The following is a 24,575-nucleotide window of genomic DNA, read 5'->3' as shown; positions in this document are numbered from 1 at the left end:
CAAAACAAAACAAAAACCACATTTTGGGCTGCATCATCATTTGCAACACCAATTAGACAAATATTAAAATGAGAAAACATTTCTATAATTTTAGTCCTTTACCATAGAACAAAATTGAACACTCCTGTAATGAACATTGCATTTGTAAGTTGTAGGTACAATCATAAAGAAAAATGGCTCACAGACACACTATCGCAGGTCATGTGATCACTGGCTTATACTGGAAGATGGTGTCGGGATTAAAAGATGGGGACCATATTTAAGTCTATTATTCAATTATTGGTCGAATGCTCTCTGGGTTGCTTAACTTTACCAATTACTTTCGTTTCTAAATTTAGCCTTTTTTTGTTTAACACAGATCTGTGATAACACATGCATCATACACTACTTATTCCAACCAACAAGATGCACCTATGGATTTCTTCATACCATCAAGTGGACCAACAGTGACCCCCCAAAAGTTTGTAGCAATAGAATTAGAGAAAAATTAATGAATATGAAAAATATAATATTTTCTATCCCCCCCCCCCCACTATAAAAAAAAATTAAAAAAAAATCCCCCCCCCCCCCCCCCCCGGTTGTATAATCAAGAATGCACTGGCTGCCATAACCTGGTACAAAAATCAGTGCAAGATGCCATCTAAAATCGCTTATGTGTTATAGCGTTATTTTTTTTTTTTAATCAAGGCATTCAAAGTCTAAAGATTTGTCCTCTATGCAAAATATATATATACACATACACAGATTCTAACTTGAAATGGAACAGCACAAGTTTAAAAAAATAAAAGTACATGGCTTTCAATAACTATAAAAAGATATGCACAGTTGGCCCTTTGTGGCTTTAGGAGACCAAATACGATGCAAATTTGGAGATGTTCTGCACCCATAAATGGAAGCTTAGATATTATAAGGGACTTATAAAATGCCATTTTTTTTTCCATTTTTAAAATATTTTAAAACACGGATGATCTAAGACTTATTCATAGAAATATATGAAATCTGTAGTTATGACAAGCCTGAGCCACTACCAAAATCCCATACTTCATGGCTCAACCGCATTAATACAAAAATTTGATGGCCAGGGCCACAAAGTTTGGCTTGTGTTTTCAGTGTGAAAGTCCAGGTGACTATTTGTTGTCATCATAGTCGCTGACCATACTTTTGATGTGGTTTAGTTTGGTCTTGAGCCCTTTGCAGCGGTTCCGTTTGTTCTTGAAATCTGAAGACTGGAAGGAAACAAAGGCTTATTATATAGTACCAAAAGATTCTGACTGGAATTAGTTAACCTCTATTTCTTTGTAATTATCTGACTATAGTAAATTGACATACAGTACTAGTTTGTGGGTTATTGCAGTGCTTGCAGCAGTCAAAAGCTGCACAAAAAATTCAAGTGTATGCAATGTGTTCTAGCGTATGCAGTCAGAGTGCAATAGTACAGTTGGGAGAGTTCTGTACCAACATTGCATGGTTAGTACAGCAACCGCCTCCGTTTTTTTTGTTGAACGACAAAAACATTACATGTTCACCAGGCATTATTGTACAATATATTTAATGTTTTGGTAAAAAATATAAAAGATGAGATTGAGCTGAGTAAAAAAAGATACTGAACAGTGTTAACACATTTACAATGATAGAGTCCTTAATTGCCTTGTAGGAGCCTCATGTAAAGCTGAACTACGGTCGGGGGGCATGACCGGATGCTCTAGGAGGGCGGACGTGTATGACCTAGCTCCGGAAGAGATCCTGTCAGCTGTAGCCGATACAGTGGCGAGGGCACACCTCAGTTTGGCAGCCCTGATGCCACACCGTTCCCTCCAGGGGAACGCGCTCTTTACAGTGGGATCGAGGGACTAGAGAGGAGAGCCACTGATGCACCTGCAGTACCCACCCCCATCGTTCGAGACACCCTCGTGCAGCGTGGATGGTCAGACACCAAGTAGGGTGTGAGCTCATACAGTCTGGACACTGACCGGCGAGGGGAGAGATCTTAAAGCGGAGTCCAGCATCTATAAATTTACCAGGGGAGGCTAGACTGGTCTGCAGCGACACCCGGTGGACTGTAAGTTATCTGCATCTGGGATATGCCTATTCTCTTTTGCATGGGGGGGGTGGGGTGGGGGGGATTAAGGGGACACCCTGGATTATTGGGGTGATAGCCCTCAGCCTTATTAGATTACCTCTCGGTTGCAAGTACTGTTTTACCCCCAAGCGTCTCTGCTAAAACCTAGCAATGACGAGGAAGCGGAGGAGACATAAAGGGGAATCAGGCGGCAGCCAAACTAGAGAGATTTGCCCATAACCCAGCTCAGACCCCCATAAAAAGTGAGGGCAACAGGACTTGCAAGCGCAACTTAAGGCGCATGCCGGGGCCGCAGCTGTGAGGAAAAGCCAAGGTCAAGCAGCACCAGGGGTAAAATCACACAGGACTGAAATCCGCAGGGGAGGACATACGGGATATTCAAGATACTCCAGAGCCCCCTTCTGGAGCTGTAGATTTAAAAGAAGAGAACCATCATTGAAAGAAATCCTGCAGGCAGTTCCTGTAGGACTTCCCTAGGTGAACTGTCAGACCAGCTTAAAATAATCCGGGAAGAGCCATTCTTAGTCAAGCATGACCTATAAAAAGGTGTGAGAAAGGACTACCGCCCTTGAAGGAAGAGTTATTCTGGTGGAGGACATGCTGAATCCCCTTAGGCGGGAGAGAAGGACAGTAAAAGAACAAATGCCCAATTATGAGATATAAAATGGATGATATGGAAAACAGAGTGCAAATGAAAAGGGTTAGGATCATGGAGCTCCCTGAGCGCAGTGAGGGTGCGGATCCTGTGATATGTCTCTAAAAATGGTTCAGTGATCTTTTTTGGAAAGGACAGGCTCACCCTTTTTTTTTTTTTTTTTGCAATGGAGAGAGCTCATAGGGTGCCTTCTAGACCACCATCAGGGGGCTACCCAAAACCCCTACTGGTAAAAGAATGCTCTTCTATAAAAAGACAGTAACCATACTGCAGAAGGCCAGGGATATGGGTAAAATCATTTATGAAGGCGCTACGGTATCTATATACCCAGATTATTCACCAGAACTGCAGAGACAGAGGGCTAAGTTTTTGGAAATGAAACGAAAACTACAGCATTTGAAAGTTTCCTATTGTAGTGATATATTATATATAGTGGGTAGATGATTAATTCGTTATTATAAGTACTCTTCCGCAGCAACCCAATTCTTCCAGAGAGATGCACTTTATTGATTTCCAATACAGAACAAAGTCTTGCAACAGATGACAATCCAACAGAGTAGATCTTACAAATCTAGAACATATTCAGAGCTCCATGTTCCTTAATCCTTGGTGCCTTCCTAACCACACACCCAGACAAGACTGAACGCCATGTTATATATCCAACACATTCAATGGCTGCGCAATTTGATTGGCCCTTTCCATTAAATGCTTTGATCTCGATGCGTTTTTCAGCGAGGCAGAAGATGACCCCTAGCCGTGAACAGCTGTAGTCATAAAACTGCTCTAATTCGCATTCTTGCATGTTTACATGAACAAGTTTCCTTCAATATGCGCAATAAGATTGATACCACCTTAACAACCTTTTTGTCAACAAGTCCCCTTTGATATGTGTAATTGAGTTGGCTCGGACAAGTCACACAAGTCAGTCAACTGAAATCTGGCCTGGTCAATCTTGTACTGTATGTGTCCATATAACACCATATACATGGCCATACACACTAAATATCTATATCTATATCTATATCTACATACATAATATATATATATATACATACACACACACACACACACACACACACACACACACACACACACACACACATATATAAAAACAACATATACTATATACTATGCCTTGTTCTAGCCAGCAAGACTGCAGGTGACTGCCATGGGTGAGACAATTTTTTGATTCCCAGAGGGGGTTGAGGGGTGGTTGGCATCCCATAAAGGGAAAATTAAAGAAGAACTAGAAAATGGAGTTTCAAAGATTGACGTATAATAACTGCATGGGTGACCTAGGGGCACAGCTGATCACTTATTCGCACATTAAGGAGTTGGGGTGGGGGGGGTTACAGTAGGTTAGAGGGATAATGTGTATATGGCCTTCTTTCAGTTATTGAGGGGAGGTTATGTACGCAGGAATATATATTTGTTATCTTGAGCACATAGGAAGGTCACTTTGGAAGCCCCTAGAGAGGACCCAAGAGGGTGGTGAGTGAACCAGGAATGAGACACAGATGGTGTGTTAGGTATGAAAGGGGTATGTATGTGGGGATATGAAGAATAAACGCATTTCAAAAAGGAAATTTTTTGTCACTAAATTATCACAGAAGACATTTTTTTTTGTTTTTGTTAAGACCACACAAATTATATGGAAGCTACACAATCTGGAGCAGATATTTTGAATTTTATGCATTTGTTGAACACTAAAATGGTTAAATGATTAATTCTATGCAGGAAAAAAAAATAATAATAATTTATTATATGTTCTTGGAATGTCCAGGCGTTAGGAGATACCACCAAAAAAATAAAAATAAAAAAAAGTATGGGGTGGGATTACTCTGCCTACAGGCGACGCACATTTACTCATGTCTCTATAACACAGCTGGGCTGGGGTGAATATAAAACACAGTACCATTCATTTTACACCTCCTATTCTAGGGCGGGTGGGTATTCTGATCAGGTCTGGGGTAATGTTCACCTGCAGGCAGATCAACACTGATGAACTGAGGTGCTACATTTTTTTTGTATTGTACTACGTGTTGGCTGATTTATATGTACCTCCTCCCTTTGACACTTTAATTTTGTATAGGTTGGTGGAGTTTGTTCTGAACAAACCAGGTGCACAGGTTATTGTTATGGACGATTTTAACAGAGTTTTGGACAAGGTGGTGGGTAGGTTTTCCCAGAGGACACAGACGGGCGCTACTGCCGACGACTGTCCCTATTTTTAGGAGAGACCGGACTGATGGATATATGGAGAGCGCGGAATCTGCCAGCCCAGCAGTACTCGTGCTTTTCCAGGACACACCCTTTCTAGAATTTATTTGGTTCTGGGGAATGAGGAGGCACTAGAGGTGAGAACAAATGTAAGTTATATGCCAAGAGGTCTTACAGATCACTCCCCGGTGACAGTGACAATAGAGGTGAGAGAAAATAAGCCCTTTTTGGATGGAATTAATGGGTGACCCAGATGAGGTGCTAACAGCCTTAAGAGAGTTTGTTGTTTTGAATAGAGGAACAGCTCCGGGTTGGGGTAATCTGGGACACCTTGAAGGCCTTTATTCGTGGTATATTGATGCAACAATTGTAAAAAAAAAAAAAAGGACCAAGGATTTGGAATGCATGTCTGGGGAGAGGGTGGTAACCATGGAAGAATAATATGTGAATAATCTGACCCCTGATACTCTCAGGGCTTGGTCAGAGGAAGAGATTAGCAGGACACTAATGGATTAGGAAAGCAGAGCACAAACAACTTTTTCAGAGGCAGAAAACCTTTGGGGAGGGTGGAGCGAATGTTAGCCCATCTGGTTAAGACAAACTCTCCCCCATCTATGGTCCCCATGATTAGCATAGGGGAGGGTAGGGTTTCCAAGGCCATTTATCTTTAATGCTGCTTAAATGTCATCCTTTTAAATAAAACATGGTTTATAAAACAGATTCTGAACAGTAATTCATGAACATCTCCAATTAAACTGTAAATATACTTACCGATTTAATGTTCTTTAGACGGTTGTATTCATCAGCAACAGCCTGTACCAAAAGATAAAACTTATTATAGCAGAAATTAAATGATTGACTGTTGGAGTATATTAATTTTTCCTCCCTCCCCAGTGTATATAATTTATTCTGTGAGTGTCCTGACAAGAGGTCCTTGGGACAGAAGTAAAATTTTTATTGTTGCTGTATTAACATGAAAGGGTAATTCCAGTCAAAAATTTAATGTGGCTGTTTCAAGAAGCACAATAATTAGGCACTTGAAGATATGGGCTGTGTGGTCGAGTCATCAGAAGAAAGCCATTACTACACAAATATCACAAAGTGTCCCACTTACAATATGCCAGAGACAAGCCTCAAACCTTCTGGCACCAAGTCATTTGGAGTGATGAGAAAATGTAGCGTCTATGGTTGTGGCCAAAAAGCTCCATTTAGAGAGGAGGAGTTAACAAGGCCTATGATGAACGGTACAGAGATGGATGGGGAACTGTGCACTACAAAATGGCACAGAAAATTTGGTCAAAATTGTTGGCAAGATGAATGCAGTATGTTATCAAAAAATAGTGCAGGAACATTTGTATTCATCAGCCATGAAGCTGCGCGTGGGACATACTTGGACATTCCAACATGACAATGATCCAAAACACAAGGCCAAGTCGACCTGTCATTGGCTACAGCAGAATAAAGTGAAGGCTCTGAGTGGCCATCCCAGTCTCCTGACCTCAATATCATTGAGCCACTCTGGGGAGATCTCAAACATGCAGTTCATGCAAGACAGCCCAATAATTTACAGGAACTGGAGGCTTTTTGCCAAGAGGAATGGGCAGCTTTACCATCTGAGAAGATAAAGAGCCTCATCCACAAATACCACAAAAGACTTCAAGCTGTCATTGATATTAAGGGGGCAATACACGGTATTAAGAACGGGGTGTGTAAACTTTTGATAAGGGTCGTTTGGGTAGTTTGCCATTATGATTTAAAAAGAGTAAGTGGTTTGATAATAAATGGCTTCAGTCAAACACTAACCATGAGTGAAAGAAAAGTGTGTGTGTCACTCACATTCTCTGAAAAATGGGCAAAAAAAAAAAAAAATCAAATTCTGCCAGGGTACGTGAACTTACGTGTACGTATTAGATATATACACATACATAGCTATAAAGTCACTGGTGCATAACAACTATGTCAAATGTTTCAGAGATCGTACCCTGTACGATTGGCTCCCCTGTGGAAGTTCATCCAATTCTTTATCCAGCCTGGACAGGGATTTAGTGACCTCATCTAGTTCAGCTTGCAGCTTCTTGTATTCCTGTAGGCCTGTATCAAAATCTCTCTTGTACTCTTGTCTCTGTTGGTCTGAAGTGATAGGAGGATACTCGCTGTATAAAATAAATAATATGGTGAGCAAATGTCAATGCAAGGTATAGTCACATACATCTGGTAGCAAAGTCTAAGGCTACTTTCACACTGAGTCGCTTCACAGGTGCTACAGTGCCAAAAATAGCTCCTGCATAGCACCTGTAAAGAGCCTCTCCTGTCTCTACAGTGTGAAAGCCCGAGGGCCTTCACACTGGAGCGGTGCACTTGCAGGATGGTAAAAAAAGGTCCTGCAAGCAGCATCTTTGCAGCACTGTAGCAACAGTGTCTACACTGCTCCTAAAGCACCCCTTCCCATTGAAATCAATGGGGCAGCGGTGCTTTGCCGGCAGTTTTAACCCTTTTTGGCCACTAGTGGGGGTTAAAGGTATCATCCCACTAGCTAAAATGACGGTAAAGCACCGCTAAAAATGGCACCACTTTACTGCCAAAGCCCACAACGCCTCAGTGTGAAAGTAGCTTAAGGATATCATTGTTTAAATCATCCGATTTTAAAGTGGTATTAACGCAAAAAATAAATAAATTGTAAACTGCAATATATTACATGTGGTGGCTGCATTCGTTTTCCTTTATGCTCCTCCTCTTCCCCCCCCCATATCCATTTTCACATGGCGATCTGGCCACTACCACTCCTCCTTTGAATGGAGGAGCACCTATGCACAGCAACATTGTCAGTCTGGGGATAGGGGGTGTTAGTGTATCTAAACCTGCTAGTCCATCTAAAAAAAAAAAAAAAAAAATCAGATTCCAGCTACCACTTTATAAGCAGTTACAGCAAACTTGCTACATCAGTGTGACAGCTTGTTCTGCTAAAAAGCAGACTTAATGGCCAGATCATCAGTGTAAAATAATGTAAATAAAGATAAAAAAAATAATGCAGCCACCACATCCACAAATTGGTAAACTGCAATAAAAGTTTGCTTTGAGGTTTAAAAGCAAAGTTTTTTCTAAATTCCAGCTTCCCTACCTGTACCAATACACCATTATTATACTGTTGCAGAAAAGAAAGCTTATGCTATGGCATGCATAACCTCAGCCTTTAGTTTCTTCTATAGAAAACTCCTTCATGACTTCCTGGTATACATCATTTACGACATGAAAACCTAGTAGAACGAGGAAAGTATTTCAGCAGCTGACCACATTAAAGTGGGGTACACACTAAGAAAATTGGGTGATCGATTGTCTGATTTTCCCCATTGTTTCACAGCAAGTCAGAACCGAGGAAGGAAATAACGTATGAAAGTTCTTGTACGACAAAATTTCTTTTGCCATTTGTTTCTGATCATGCGCAGTACATCTTTTCTGATGTTTGTCGTATTAAGACAGTACACATTAAAAAATGAAAATTGTTTGAGCTGTTCCCATATGAGAAAAATTTTAGTTTGTCTCTTCGGAAAGGTCGGAATAGGCTGTCAAAGTTGTGTACACACCATCAGAAAATTGTACAATCGTTCCTCAGACGAACAAATAGGATTTTTTTTTTTGTCATACTTGCCTGTAAAATCCTTTTCTCTGGAGTACATCATCGGACACAGAGTGAGGCTAATATTCATTACCTGCTGGGACATCCCAGAGCAATAGCCTTGAGGGAAGGGAGACAACCTGCCAAACAAAAACCGAATCCTCGGCTGCTCGAACATCCACTTGATAAAATTTTGTGAACGTATTGCACTGAAGACCAGGTAGCAGCCTTACAAATCAGACACAGATACCTGATGGCAAAAAGCCTAGGAGGTTTCTATACCCCTGGTAGAATGAGCTCTCATCCTAAAGGGAGGAGCTTTACATTTCAGATGTAGGCCTGAATAACTAATTGACTGACCCAATAGGCAATGGAAGCTGCCTGCCCCTTCTTGGGTCCTGTTGGTAAAACAAGAGTCTGATCCTCGGATCTCTGCAGATCTAGACAAATAAATCTCAATCTCAACTGCCCAGACAACATCCAAAGAATGCAGTCGTCCCTCTTCCACCGAAAGGGGCTGAGAGAAAAAAGGCAATATAATGTCCTGATTTAAATGAAAAGGCCAATGCCACTTTTGTCAAAAAGGATGAAAGAGGCCGTAACACGATCCCGTTGTGGTGAAGGATCGAGTACGGTTCCCTGCATGAAAGGGCCGCCAACTTCGACACCCTTTTAGCTGAGGTGACAGCCATCAGGAAAGCTAGCTTGCGTAACAGCAAGTCCAATGGGATTTCCTTGATAGGTTAACATAGGTGACCTAATGGGGGGAAGCAAACGAGTTACCCCCTGCATAAAGGTGAATGGGAAGCTAAAGGTCTTTTGAAGAATACTGATAGGGCCGAATCTCGACCTCTGATTGTACTCAAAGCCAATTTGATTTCCACAGCTGACTGTAGAAAAGAGAATTCTCCCAATCACGTATTTCCAAGGATAACATTTTTTGGCTTCACACCAAGCAATACAAGTCTTCCACACCTTATGATAGATCTTCCTAATTGACAGCTTTTATAACATTCACTAGGGTAGACATTACTGGTCATGAGATGCCACGGTCCTTCAGCACCCTGGCTTCAATAGCCATGTCATCACTGCCCGTAATGCCAGGACGTTGATCTGTTCTGTCCTTGACCATGTCCCATGACCTGCGAGTCCTTCTTGGGTCGCTCACCAGTCTGAGAGACTGGCATCTGTAGTCAGTACTCTCCAAGTTACCAGGAGAAAGGATTTTCCCTTTTCATGGGTTCCGATTCCACAACCACCAGTTTAGACTTAAAAAAGGTTTGTAATGGCTCGCGTTTTTCACCTTAATGCATCCTATGCCTTAAAGTGAAAACACCTTGCAGTCACCAGCCCCCTAGCGCACGGTTTTACTTACCCGAGCTCGAATTTGTCAGCGCGTCCCGCCGTCACTCTCTTCCTGGGTTCCCAGCTCTTTATTGGATAGATTCATAGCAGCGCAGCCATTGGCTCCCACTGCTGTCAGTCAAATCCAATGACTCAGGCGCCAGGGACGAGTCCTGCATTCAGCCTCCATCGTCAAATGATGGACTCGGGAGCTCACCCACAAGGTGACCCCCTCGAGAGAGCGTTCCTCCAATGGGGTTATCTAATGCGGGGAGGAGCCACCGAGGGACCCCAGAAATGGATGTTCGGGGCCACTCTGTGCAAAACAAGCTGCACAGTGGCAGTATGACAAATTAGTTATTTAAAAATAAAAAAAAAGGATCTTTTGGTATCACTTTAAGTGTGCCCAAGGAGATAAGAACTTTGGATAATTCAGGGCTTGTCCTCTCCAGTTCCAGGTCAACAAGAGGTCTTCTTGTAGAGGCCTGGAATGGAACTGGGTATAGGGCACAGCCTTAAAAAAAGGGGGATACCATCCTCCCTAGAAGACTCTATAGAGCAGAAATGGAACATTGTCTGATGCCCCTTATCTGACTCGCCTGATTCTTCATGGCACAGACCCTTGCAGGTGACAATACGACTCTTGCTTGGACCATATCTAGGATCAGACCTAAATACTTTAGACTTTATGCTGGTTTCAAGGCTTACTTTTTGGTATTTATGATCCAGCATAAGCTTTTCAAATACCACACTGTGCATGGTATGCTCTGTTCTAGAGCCTGTAGTGAGTGATCTGAGCAGAAGGTCATCCAGATACCCGAGCACCTAGAGCCCTTGGTCCCCTAAAAGACCCAGTACTGGTGCTAGGACCTTTGTGAACACCAGGGGGAGCTGTAGCAAGCCGGAAGGGAAGAACCACAAAATGAAAATTATGTTCCTCTACTGCAAATCGCAGGAACCTCTCATGAGGCTGAAATATAGGTACGTGTAAATACGCGTCCTTTATATCGATGGAGGCTAGAAAGTCTCCCATCTGGAGTGAGGCTACTACTGAGCGGAAAGATTCCATCTGAAAAGGACTGGATCAGTAGATACTGGTTCAGGGATCTTCAGTCCAAAATGAGCCTCGTGTCCCCATTCGGTTTACAGTTTAAAAACCAGTTTGAGTAAAACCCTGTGCCTTTTTCGGGTACAGGAAACTCTACAATCATTCCTTGATGCACTAAATGATGTAGTGAATGAAGCCATAAGGTTTCTTTTTGGAGGATCTGAGGAAATGCTGAATCTTAAAAAACCTAAGGGGAAACCCCCCCCACAACTACAGCTTGTAACCCTGGGATATAGTTGGTGACCCACTCTTCCTCTATGCTTGTTCTCCAAATGTGTTCTCCAAGGTGGAGCAGCCTTCCCCCCCACCCGAGTGGGGGCATCTCCTCAAAAGAAGGGCTTGGTTTATAAGAATTTTGGATCAAGGGCTTTTTCTGGCTCTGACCTTGCGGCTTGCCCCTGGCTCTAGCGCCCTGTTGGTTGCAGAACTGCCTTGGCGCTAAGACATTTGAGGAAGCAGTCCCTGAAGTGTTAAAGGGACACCTGGTGCTTTTCTTTACAGGAAGTAGAGAACTCATCCCTCCGGAAATCTTTTGGATTTGTCCAAATGATCACCAAATAAACGTTTCCCATGAAAGGAGAAACCTGCCAATAACTTATTACAAGGAAGCTCGACTGACCAGTTCTTAAGTCACAAAAGTCTGCGCATATGTACAGACATAAGAGCCAAAACGAGAAACCTGCTGTATTGAATCCTTTAAGGCAGTGGTCATCAACCCTGTCCTCAGGGCCCACTAACAGGCCAGGTTTTATGTATTACCTTGGGGAGATGCAGACTAGAATACTGCAATCTCTGAGCAGAAAATGATACCACCTGTGATGTATTTCAGTTATCTTGCAAACCTGGCCTGTTAGTGGGCCCTGAGGACAGGGTTGATGACCAATGCTTTAAGGCATCAACAGTAAAACAGCGCTCGAGGAATATCTGAATATTTTCAGGCAGACCATCCTCCTGGTTAGGCCTGTCAGGCCGTCTGACCTGATCTTGAATTGCTGCAATAGCTGAATAGCTGAACTGGCCAAAAGAAAAAAAAAAAAAAAAAAAAAAAAAAAGAAGAAGGGGGGGGGGGGGGGGACACAGGTTTGTTTGCTGCCACCGCTCCCAAAGTATTGAGCACCAGCCACCATTGTTGCAGTCACTACATCTAAAAAGGGTGAAAAGCTTTCATCTTTCATGGGTTAATTTTGATCTTGGGGTTGGATACATTTCTTAGAGCGGTGTTTACAAGCTTGATGTAAACACATTGCTTATTATACCTGTCCCAGTCCTCATCCTCCAGCTCCTCTCCAGATTCTCCTCCTGTGGTATAGTCCGCATCATAATTCTCATTTGGAGACCTCATGGCTCTTCCTGGTCTTTTATTGCGAGGTGGACCTTTCTTACTTGTATCTGAGCTGCTGCTGTAAGCATTTGGAGAAAACCCATACTCTTGCCTTACTGGAAGCACTTCTTCTGGAATCCTAATAAGGAGAAAAGTGAGGAGAGACAAAAATTAAATTATTCCTCTTCAAAACAAAAAGCAACTGTTCATGAGATTACTCAAGTACACACACTTCCCAGTACTTCAATGACACCATCAAGTGTTTAAGAGCTTAACACAACCCTGTAATCACCACTTCTCAACTCTGAATAAAGAGAAATCAGAGTAGCAATGACAGACACGGCCTGGACAGATCCTACAGAGGACAGTTTTGTCCACCTTTGACAGTCACCAATGTAGCAACATGCCTTTATGTTAGGGTGGACCCCTGCAGACCACCCAATTAGCTCAACCCGCAAACTCCTTACCTTAAATCATTTCTTTGGCCACACCAAACAAATCCAGGTCACAGAAAAAAAAAAGTATAAAAATGCACACACTTCTTAAAGCAGAGTTCCACTCAGATTTTTGTTGTCACCTGTTCTGCTGCTAGATAGTGTAAAGCATGTGAATAATAAAAAGGCCATTCAATTTTTAATTGACTTACATTTGTTTAATGCATTTCTGAGTGCTTCCACCTTCACTGTGGGCATGTAAAGCCCACTCGGACTCGCCAGCATCACCTCCCGATCTCACGCTTTCTACACAGGGCGTAGCGAAGGATTATTATCTGCGGCAATGCCCACCGACTCCTGGGAAAGATGACACATCTCCCAGGAGCCAAGGCGCTGCAGGATATGACGTACATCGCTGCGGCCCAGAAGAGGCAGATTACAAGGGACACCCTAGCAACAAGCCACAAAACACCATTTTTTTTAATGCCAAATGTTATACAATACTTGCAGCAATGGACTGATTCATATAAAGAGAAAAATATGGGTGGAACTCCGCTTTAGGTGTCCCCGATTGTCAAGTTCAAAAGTTGGGATGTATGAAGCACATATTTCAAGCCCCACACTTGAACAGCAGTAAAATATGTTTTTTCTTTCTATTCTTAAAAGGTTATTTATCCCAAATAATGAACTTATCTTATTTGGTCCTTTTTGGTCTGTTAAATACACCATTAAAAAAGTTTGTATGTACATACAGTGCATCCAGAAAGTATTCACAGCGCTTCCCTTTAGCCATATTTTGTTATGTTACAGCCTTATTCCAAAATTGATTAAGCTCATTTTCTTTACAATTTTACAAATACCGCATAATGACAGTAAGAAAGAAGTTTGAAATCTTCGCAAATATATTTAAAAATAAAATAAAACATAACAAGTACATAAGTATTCAGTCTTTGCTCAATACTTGGTTGAAGCACCTTTGGCACCAATTACAGCCTCAAGTCTGAGTATGATGCTACAAGTTGGCACAGCCATTTTTTCAGATCTCTCCAGAGATGTTCAATTGGGTTCAAGTCTGGGCTCTGAGCCACTCAAGGACATTCAGAGTTGGTCCGTACTCACTGGTATGCACAAGGTTTTTCAAAAAGATGGAGCAGATTTTAACTTTTATTACAAACTAAGGAACAGAAGCACATTCTGCACATCGATGGATAGAGGAAAGTTCAAAAGGTTATTGTCCCTGAGGTTGTATGCACTCAACATGAGCACCATGTGTTGCCTGACAAACATCAACACGGTAGGCCATTTCTTGCCACACACATCAACTGGTCGCTAGTTATTGAATTCACAGCCCAACAACTCGACGTCTCAGATCTTGAATAGTAGCAGGCATAGGTGGGTCATGTTCAACAACTATACAAGTATTTTTGCTCCTCAAAATTCTAACATTGTAACATTTAACTTTACCAGAGAGCTAAAACGTTGAATCATAAAACCAAAAAAAAAAAAAAAAAAAAAAGTCCTTGTGGCACTGAATGGAAGTTTTAGGTGGGCTTTTAACATTTGAACCTTCCTCTAGCCAGTGATGTGCGGAATGTGCTTCTATCCCTTACAGTCCGTTTGAAATAAAAAGTTGAAATCTGCTCCATCTTTTTGAATAACCCTGTATTTTCCCAGGCTGCAGTTGATAAGCCAGACACATTACATACCTAACATGTTACTTCATGTCTTCATGTCAACAGCCATTAGAAAAACCAGCAGCACCGTGGTAGTTCAAAGCTATCAATAATAAAGCAGTTAACAACTCTACATGCAGGCAGCCCCGGCTAACAAAAATCCAACTGGCAAACAGCTCCTACTTACAAAACAGAGGGAGACAACAGAAAGTGAGGAAATCTACCCCTAAGAAGGGCAATTCACTCCTGTAAGTCATGGGGGTAGAAAATAAAATAAAAAATAAAGTGTTTCCACTGAGGCTGCATTCACACTTGAGCGTTTTCAGCTCATAAAGTGTTAAAAAAAAAAAAAAAAAACCCAAACAAGCAAAATTTTTGTGGCTGGAAAAGAAGAAAGGAGGAAGAAGAGAAAGAAGAAAGAAGAAAGAAGAAAGAAGAAAGAAGGAAGAAGGAAGAAGAAAGAAGGAAGAAGGAAGAAGGAAGGAAAGAGAAAAGTTCCAACTTGCATACAAATTCAACTTAAGAACAAAACCTATAGACCCTCGTTTGTAACCTGGGGACCACACACTATCTACACACACACAAACTAGAGATATATATCCTGGTTTCCCCGAAAATAAGACCTAGCGTGATTGTCAGTGATGGCTGCAATATAAGCCCTAGGTCTTATTTTCAGGGTAGGGCTTATATTGCCGCCATCACCGACTATCACGCTAGGTCTTATTTATTTTCGGGGAAACAGGAGAAGATGAAAAATTACACACACACACACACACACACACACACACACATACACAGAAAGTTTAATCTTAAAAATCCTCAATTTACATTCAACTCACATTTATATATCAAAAACATTGCTTGTAAAGTGCTGTAGTAGTGAGGGTGGGGGTGTATGAGGTCACCTGCATCCCGGATCTGCAGCCCTGGTTACACAGCGTTTGGTAGATCTGTATAAATGTATTACATACACAGGCAATACGCCTTATATGGAATAGATTCCTAATATTCTTTTGTTATTAATGTAAAGGATTATACTTACACACGTGATCCAATGTTGTGATCTGAATAGGTTTGCCCACCATTTACACTTCTATAATCCAGAACAGATCCATTGATTTTATCATTGTATTCTGACATTGCAGGTATGGCTTCAGGATTGGTTGCCACAGTTTTTACCTATTTAAGTAAATACAGCAATATGTTAATTTTTCTTCATGCATAAGTAAGCCAGAACCATTGGGTATCTAATCTTACTTAGAATGTGCCCCCCCCCCCCCCCAATCTGCAGACCAAGCCTAGTCAGAATTCCAGTATTTTTAAGTATTGTGCAAATCTATACATATACCTCCTCCCAGATACTAGTTGAATGCAGCGAGCGATGCCTGAGCAGCCAAGCACCAGGTCCCAGCACTGGTCACATGGGGTTTTGATCTAGACGTTCTACAAAAAAAAAAGTTCTTAACCCCCAGAACTTTTACCCTCCATGACCAGGCCATTTTTTTGCAGCACGGCACTGCGTTACTTTAACTGACAATTGCACAATCATGTAACTCGCCAAATTTATGTAATTTTTCCTCACAAATAGATGTTTTTAGAGGTATTTGATCACAACTTTATTTTTTGCACTATAAACAAAAAAAAATAAAAAATTTAAAAATTCTTCCTAAAAACTAATATTTATAACAAATTAGCCGATATATATTCTGCTACATGTCTTTGGCAAAAAATAAGCATACATTGGTTTACGCAAACATATAGTCTACAAACAATGTTATATTAAACAAAACAATCCAAATGAATTTGAAGGGCAGACTTTAATTCAAGGGGTTGAACATAAATATCAAGTACAAATTTTAGGAACTGCAACCATTTTTATACGCAGACATCCCATTTTCAAGGGCTCAAATGTAATTGGACAAATGAATATAAATCATAAAAGGTTTATTTTTAATATTTTGTTGAGAATCCTTTACTGGCAATGACTGACTGAAGTCTGGAACCCATGGAAATTACCAAACTGGGTTTCCTCCTGATTCTGCTAGGCTCTAACTGCAGCTGTCTTAAAGTGGAAGTAAACTCCCCTATCGTTTTCAGCCAAGGAAGCTGTCATCTTTGCCTCCATTTAATCTTCAACTGCTATGATGCTGCACATGTGACTTGTTATGACACCAGCAATTGGATGGTTTGATAGTTTGGCTGAGAGCACAGCCAATGTTCAGTTAGCATTCCCGCATGCTTTTTTTTTCTTTTTTTTTTTTAACTGTTTAAATCGATGGGTTTACTTCCACTTTAAAGTTCTTTGTTTGTTGCTCAAATGGGTTGAGATCAGGTTATTGTGAAAAGCTCAGTGTGCTTTTGCAGTGCATTTTGGATCATTGTCTATCTGTAATGTGAATCTCCATCCAATCACCTTTGCTGCATTTGGCTGAATCTGGGCTGACCAAAGCAGCCAGATGAATTCTGCAGTGTTTAGAGATACTGCCACATCATCAATAAACACCAATGACCCAGTGCCACTGGAAGCCATGCATGCCCATGCCATCACACTGCCTCCACCATGTTTTACAGATGACGTGAGCTTTGGATCAAGAGCTGTTCCAAGCCTTCTCTGCACCTTTTTTCTTCCCATCATTCTGGTAAAGATTAATCTTAGTTCCATCCGTCCAAAGAATGCTTTTCCAAAACTGGTCTTGCTTTTTATTTATTTTTTTTAAAGATGTTTTTTGGCAAAGTCTAAGCTGGCTTTTCTATTCTTCAGGCTTATGAATAGTTTTGCACCTTGTTGTGAACCCTCTGTATTTGCACTTGTGAAGTCTTCTCTTCATTGTAGACTTTGACAATGATACGAACACCTCCTGGAGAGTATCCTTCACTTGTCAATGGGTTTTTCTTTACCAGAGAGAGGATCCTGCGATCATCCACCACTGTCTTCCATGGACGTCTAGGCCTCATGTTGCTGAGCTCACCAATGTTTCTTTCCTAAGAATGTACCAAACTGTTAATTTGGCCACTTCTAATGTTGGTGCCATTTCTCTGATGCATTTGTTTAGTTTTTGAAGCCTTACAATGGCCCATTGGCCTGTTCCACTCGCATGGGCAGCTCCTTTAAGCGCATGATGTAGGTTCACAGCAACAGATTACAAATGTAAATATCACACTTAAAATCAACTCCAGACCTTTTACCTGCTTAATTGATGAAGAAATGATGGAGTAACCCACATGTGGCTGTGAAACAGCTTTTGATTCAATTGTCCAATTACTTTTCATCCCTGGAAAAAGTGGGGATGGCTATTAAGAGCTGTAATTCCATAACCCTGATTTGGCTGAACATACCCTCAAAATTAAAATCTGAGAGAGTGCGCACATTCAGCCCATATCCATTATACAACTAAAGCTTGAATAAGTTTTGGTAAATACAAAAAAAACAAAAAAACAAAAAACAAACACACAATACACACTAAAATTGTGCCCATGTCATAACATACACACACACACACACACACATCTCCAACTATACACACACCTACCTGTGCAGAGCTGCCGCCCAGTAACAGTAAATCTGCTATCGGGCGCTCAGCAAGTGGTTAAATAGATGACCAGTATGCTCTAAATACAGTCAGGTAGGAGCTCTGACTTTAGTTACTACATATTTGTTCTCGATTGGTGGTGCAGCGTTTTAATGCAACAGCATGACAGCCAAGCAACCAGCCTTTTCAAAAAGGAGGCCAACAATGACAGCCTATGTAATTCAGCATAGGTTTCCATTCTTGCAAGTGTACAATAATCGACACCAACACATTGGCATTCATTATTCCAAGACCCATTTAAAAGGCTCGTAACTGTAGATTGTGCAATAACTATTGTTTGCAATAGGTTATTAAATAAACCCATTACTTTAAAACTTTCCATAGCGGTGGGATACCTATATACACACAATCCTGTGTATATAGGTATCTTTGATCCAATCTGTTCTCTGTGTCGAGTCTTGAGGCCAAGAAAAGATCACAGTTCTCCATTTAGAACTGGGTCTACGAGTCAACTTCAGCATAAAAATCATGAAAAGTTCAAACAACCCTTTCTACCACTCCTTGAAATGCCTCTCTCGCTTTGTCCGTTACAATGACAATGCACATATACAAGCCATCCCAGTGTTTTAACTCTAAACAGAAAGGAGAAAAACAAGTTTTTCTTGCTTTCATTACCATCACAAATTGATATGAAAAACAAAAAAAACAGTGCCAAAGTACAAGAATGCAATGAATTACAGGAAGCAAACCATGGTGAAAACCACCTCTACTGCTAAACCAATTCCCTCTAAAGAGGTGCTTGCATGAGTCACTGCACTGTGTCTTGGCACAATACTAGACATACACTAGATAGTGATTTGGGCACAATCAAAAGAAGGTTCTTTTGCTTTCTTTTAGGACCAAAGTGGTGTCATTTGAGCTACCTTCTATACAATAGGAAAACAAAGTATCTACTTCATTCAACCATCTGCTTCTTTGTCAGATCCATCAGTGGTCATCATATATACAGCAGATCACACAAAATAATTGGATATTTGCTCTGCTAGATATCAAATATATTATTTTACCAAAAACGAGTCAGTCAATGTATAGAAGAGGGTGTGCAAGATACCAGAAAACCAAAATATGATACCAGAATTACGCTATCTGGGTGAAAAATAGAAGATATTAAAAAGTGAACTGTTCCTGGCTATGGCCCATTTCAACCCATGTTGGTAAGGCTGCCCATTACCCAATTTATCATCTGTATTATCTGAATTCTAACAGTTTTTTTTTTTTTTTTGCTAGCAGAGTTAATTACATTGTTGACACTGTATTCTAGTCTCAATTGATTGCCTTTAAAGCATTAACAACTGAATAAAACGTTCTCTCTTATCATAACCTTTACTGCATATCTCTGGAGTTTAAAAAGTTATTACCATAGATAAAAGTTTTACTTCATTTACAAGCCTCTTGAAGTAAAATCTGGATAAACATTTCAACTAATCACTATGCAGAATGAGAGTTTAACATGCACTGTGGATTGAACCAGATGAACTATATTTCACTTTATTCTATTAACTCGTGAGCAATTATTAAAAAAAAAAAAAATAAAAAAAAAAAAAATTTATATTATATATATATATATATATATATAGAAAAAATAAATACTACGGTAGGTAAAACCATATACATACGGGCACGTTTGTTTTGGTAAATACCTGGGGGGGGGGGGGGGGGGAGAGAAAGGGAGAAAAAAAAAAACACACCCTTATTCAAGCTATAGTTATATAATGGATATGGGTTGAAAGTACATACTCAGGTTTAACTTGAGGGTATGTTCATCCAAATTGGAGGAAGGGTTTAGTTATTACAGCCCTTAGAATAACCACCCCCCCTTTTTCAAAGGAACAAAAGTAATTGTACAATTGAATCAAAAGCCATTTCATGGCCAGGTATAGGCTTACTCCTTGGTTATTTCCTCATCAATTAAGCAGGTAAAAGTTTTTTCTTTTTTTTTTTTTCTTTGGAGGGTGCATGTGATCAGCACAGGGCCAATCAGCACTGTCCAGACAGAAGGTGGTCAGGGGTTCTGCAGCCACAGTGCAGTCAGTAGACTGAAAACTCCTCCTACGAACCTTTAACCAGACACTCATAAGACTGCTAAATACTGCTGATGGGAAAAGGTCTTTAGCAGTGTATATTTACTAAAATAAATGCATTTTCATGTTGTGTGTACTGTGGGAGACCAGATACAGCGCATCCGGAAAGTATACAAAGCACTTCACTTTTTCCATTTAGTTATGTTACAGCCTTATTTCAAAATGGTTTAAAATGTATTATCCTCCTCAAGTCTACAAATTACCCATATTGATAACGTGAAAGAAGTTTGCTTGAAATCTTTGCGAAACGTATTAAAAATAACTGCGATTCCTCCCCCCATGTACATAAGTATTCCCAGCCTTTGCCGTGACACTGGAAATTGAGCTCAAGTGCATCCTGTTTCTAATTATCCTTGAGATGTTTCTACAACTTGGAGCCCATCTGTGGTAAATTCAGTTGATTGGACATGATTTGGAAAGGCATACCTGTCTATATAAAGTCCCACAGTTACCAGTGCATGTCAGAGCACAAACCAAGCCATGGACCACTGAGACAGGATTCTATCAAGGCACAGAAAAATGTCTACAGCATTGATGGTCCCAATGAGCACAGTGGCCTCCATCTGTAAATGGAAGGCGTTTGGAACAAAGAGACAGAGACATCCAAAACTCTGCTGACCAATAGGGATGGGCCAAACAGACCTGCTCAGTTTGCACCAGAACTTCCAAACACCGTGAAAATTCGGACCCAAATAAACAAGTGAATGGGACCTGGACATCAAAAGTGCCCATGCCCCTGAGGGGAGGGAGACACATCAAAAAGCAGGCTACCATCAGATGTGAGGACCTATACTGCTGCCTGTAGTACACTGCCCAAAAGCGACATCCTCCTGCCGCCTTACATCCATCTGGTAAAATTTAGTAAATGTATGTCGCAGCCTTGCAAATCTGTCATAGAGGCCTGGTGACGCACTGCCCGTGACACTCTCTCCCCTGGTAGAGTGTGCTCTAATTTGAACAGGTGGAACCCTTCTTTTCAGTCCATAAGCCTAAATTATAACCTGACTAATCCACTGTGAAATAGTCCATTTTGACGCTGCTTACCCTTTTCTGGGCTTCCTGGCAGCACAAACAAAAACATCAGTCTTTCACATCTGAGCTGTCACCTTCAGATGGATCCTGACAGCTCTCACCACATCGCGAGAATGCAACAATTTTTCTTCCGCAGCACAAAGTTCTGGGGAAAAAAAAAAAAAAAAGGCAGGGAGGCATCTTGGTTGAAGTGAAAACTGGACACTACCTTAGGCAGAAAGGTTGGGTGAGGATGCAACACCACCTTGTCTTTATGAATAATTAACCAGTTGCCGACCGCCGCACGACGATGTACGTCGATAGCATGGCACGGGCAGGCATATTGGCGTACATGTACGTCCCTTGCCTCCCGCGGGTCGGGGGCCCGATCGGGCCCCCGCCCGGTGCCTGCGGCGGTCGGTATTCGTGCGGGAGCGATCCCGGACGAGGGGACGGCCATTCGTTCATGGCCACCCCCTCGCGATCGCTCCCGACGAATAGGAATCCCCCGTGACATCACTTCCTCTCCTGTAATGTAAACACAGGAGAGGAAGTGATGTATTCTCTCCTCCGTGTCGGTATTTTCCGTTCCGACACGGAGGAGAGCGGATCGGTGAGTTGCACCAACACTCTACACACACAGTAGAACATGCCAGGCACACTCACACCCCCCCTTTACCCCCCGATCACCCCCCCAATTACCCCTGCCCCCCAGTCACAGTGACACCAATGTCATTTTTTTTTTTTTTTTTTTTTTTTTTTGCATTGGTGTCATTTGTGACTGTAATAACTGTTAGGGCAGTTAGAGTTAGCCCCCTTTAGTTCTAATGTACCCCCCTAACCCCCCCAATAAAGGTTTAACCCCGTGATCACCCCCCGTCGCCAGTGTCACTAAGGCTGGGTTCACATTGCAGCGGTTTATGAGAACGAATGTGATTCGCACCGCACTGCAGTGCAAATCACATCCGATCTCTGTGCGATTCGAGTTCAGCCATTCGCCGCACCCGCCACACCCGCCGCACCCACCGCAAATTCGCACGGGACCCTTTTTTTGGCCCGCAGCAGAATCGGATCGCATGGGTGTTCACACCATGCGATCCGAGTTTGCAGATCGCACTGCGATATGCGAACTGATCTGGGGGTGTCAGTAACATTTCACTGACACTCCCAGCAGTTCGCATAGGGCAGTGTGAACTGCCGCCGGGAGGCATGCGATGCGGGAACCCGCCGCGGATTTGCGGCGTTTCCGCATCGCTCCAGTGTGAACCCAGCCTAATAAGCGATCATTTTTCTGATCGCCGTATTAGTGTCACAGGTGACGCTAGTTAGGCAGGTAGGTATTTAGGTTCGCCGCAGCTTTTTATAGCGCCAGGGACCCCCATATACTACCGCATAAAGCCCCCTGATTGCCCCCTAGTTAACCCTTTCACCAGTGATCACCATATAACTGTTACAGGTGACGCTGGTTGGTTAGTTATTTTTTATAGTTTCAGGGCACCCGCCATTTATTACCTAATAAAGGTTTAACCCCCTGATCACCCGGCGGGTGTCATTTGTGACTAATAACTGTTAGGGCAGTTAGGGTTAGCCCCCTTTAGTTCTAAGGTACCCCCCTAACCCCCCCAATAAAGGTTTAACCCCGTGATCACCCCCCGTCGCCAGTGTCACTAAGGCTGGGTTCACATTGCAGCGGTTTATGAGAACGGATGTGATTCGCACCGCACTGCAGTGCAAATCACATCCGATCTCTGTGCGATTCGAGTTCAGCCATTCGCCGCACCCGCCGCACCCGCCACACCCGCCGCACCCGCCGCAAATTCGCACGGGACCCTTTTTTTGGCCCGCAGCAGAATCGGATCGCATGGGTGTTCACACCATGCGATCCGAGTTTGCAGATCGCACTGCGATATGCGAACTGATCTGGGGGTGTCAGTAACATTTCACTGACACTCCCAGCAGTTCGCATAGGGCAGTGTGAACTGCCGCCGGGAGGCATGCGATGCGGGAACCCGCCGCGCATTCGTGGCGTTCCCGCATCGCTCCAGTGTGAACCCAGCCTAATAAGCGATCGTTTTTCTGATCGCTGTATTAGTGTCACAGGTGACGCTAGTTAGGCAGGTAGGTATTTAGGTTCGCCGCAGCTTTTTATAGCGCCAGGGACCCCCATATACTACCGCATAAAGCCCCCTGATTGCCCCCTAGTTAACCCTTTCACCAGTGATCACCATATAACTGTTACAGGTGACGCTGGTTGGTTAGTTATTTTTTTATAGTTTCAGGGCACCCGCCATTTATTACCTAGTCTCACTAGTGTACCCCTAAATTTAGGGGTGTCTACTTTCCAAAATGGGGTCATTTGGGGGGGGTTTGTGCCATCTTGGCATTTTATGGCCTTCAAAACTGTAACGCCCTTAGAAAGCCTGAAGGCGGTGCTTGGTTTTCGGGGCCCCGTACGCGGCTAGGCTCCCAAAAAGTCCCACATATGTGGTATCCCCGTACTCAGGAGAAGCAGCAGAATTTATTTTGGGGTGTCATTTCACATATGCCCATGGCATGCGTGAGCAATATATCATTTAGTGACAACTTTGTGAAAAAAAAAAAAAAAAAAAAAAAGTTTGTAATTTTCCCGCAACTTGTGGCAAAATATAAAATATTCCATGGACTCAACATGCCTCTCAGCAAATAGCTTGGGGTGTCTACTTTCTAAAATGGGGTCATTTGTGGGGGTTTTGTGCCATCTTGGCATTTTATGGCCTTCAAAACTGTAATAGGTAGTGAGAAGTGAACTCAAAAATTTACGCCCTTAGAAAGCCTGAAGGCGGTGCTTGGTTTTCGGGGCCCCGTACGCGGCTAGGCTCCCAAAAAGTCCCACATATGTGGTATCCCCGTACTCAGGAGAAGCAGCAGAATTTATTTTGGGGTGTCATTTCACATATGCCCATGGCATGTGTGAGCAATATATCATTTAGTGACAACTTTGTGTAAAAAAAAAAAAAAAATTTTTTTTTTTGTCATTATTCAATCGCTTGAGGCAAAAAAATAAAATATTCAATGGGCTCAACATGCCTCTTATCAATTTCCTTAGGGGGTCTACTTTCCAAAATGGGGTCATTTGGGGGGGTTTTGTACTGCCCTGCCATTTTAGCACCTCAAGAAATGAGATAGGCAGTCGTAAACTAAAAGCTGCGTAAATTGCAGAAAACGTACCTTAGTTTGTAGATGTGACAACTTTTGCGCAAACCAATAAATATACAATTATTGACTTTTTTTTTACCAAAGACATGTGGCTGAATACATTTTGGCCTAAATGTATGACTAAAATTGAGTTTATTGGATTTTTCTAATAACAAAAAGTAGAAAATATCATTTTTTTTCAAAATTTGCGGTCTTTTTACGTTTATATCGCAAAAAATAAAAATCGCAGAGGCAATCAAATACCATCAAA

At 42.0% G+C, this 24,575-nt stretch overlaps 1 protein-coding gene across 1 annotated transcript in view; it reads right to left on the bottom strand.

Moving 5' to 3' along the window:
• Nucleotides 1-665: 665 nt before the first annotated feature.
• The window catches only part of OCLN (occludin), a 61,210-nt gene continuing 37,300 nt past the window's right edge, over nucleotides 666-24,575 (bottom strand). The window contains exons 5-9 of the mRNA XM_077462476.1: nucleotides 15,491-15,627; nucleotides 12,277-12,480; nucleotides 6,937-7,108; nucleotides 5,727-5,768; nucleotides 666-1,226 (exon numbers count right to left, since the gene is read on the bottom strand). Coding sequence (XP_077318602.1) covers nucleotides 1,128-1,226; nucleotides 5,727-5,768; nucleotides 6,937-7,108; nucleotides 12,277-12,480; nucleotides 15,491-15,627 — 654 coding nt within the window. The 3' untranslated portion in view covers nucleotides 666-1,127. The remainder of the gene's footprint in view (nucleotides 1,227-5,726; nucleotides 5,769-6,936; nucleotides 7,109-12,276; nucleotides 12,481-15,490; nucleotides 15,628-24,575) is intronic.

Source organism: Lithobates pipiens, unplaced genomic scaffold (genome assembly GCF_037356315.1).
Source record: "Lithobates pipiens isolate NorthernLeopardFrog02 unplaced genomic scaffold, aLitPip1_a1.2 Scaffold_3, whole genome shotgun sequence".
Lineage (NCBI taxonomy): Eukaryota > Metazoa > Chordata > Amphibia > Anura > Ranidae > Lithobates > Lithobates pipiens.
The sequence above is the reverse complement of the archived record's forward strand: the minus strand, read 5'-3'. Positions and strand labels throughout refer to the sequence as shown.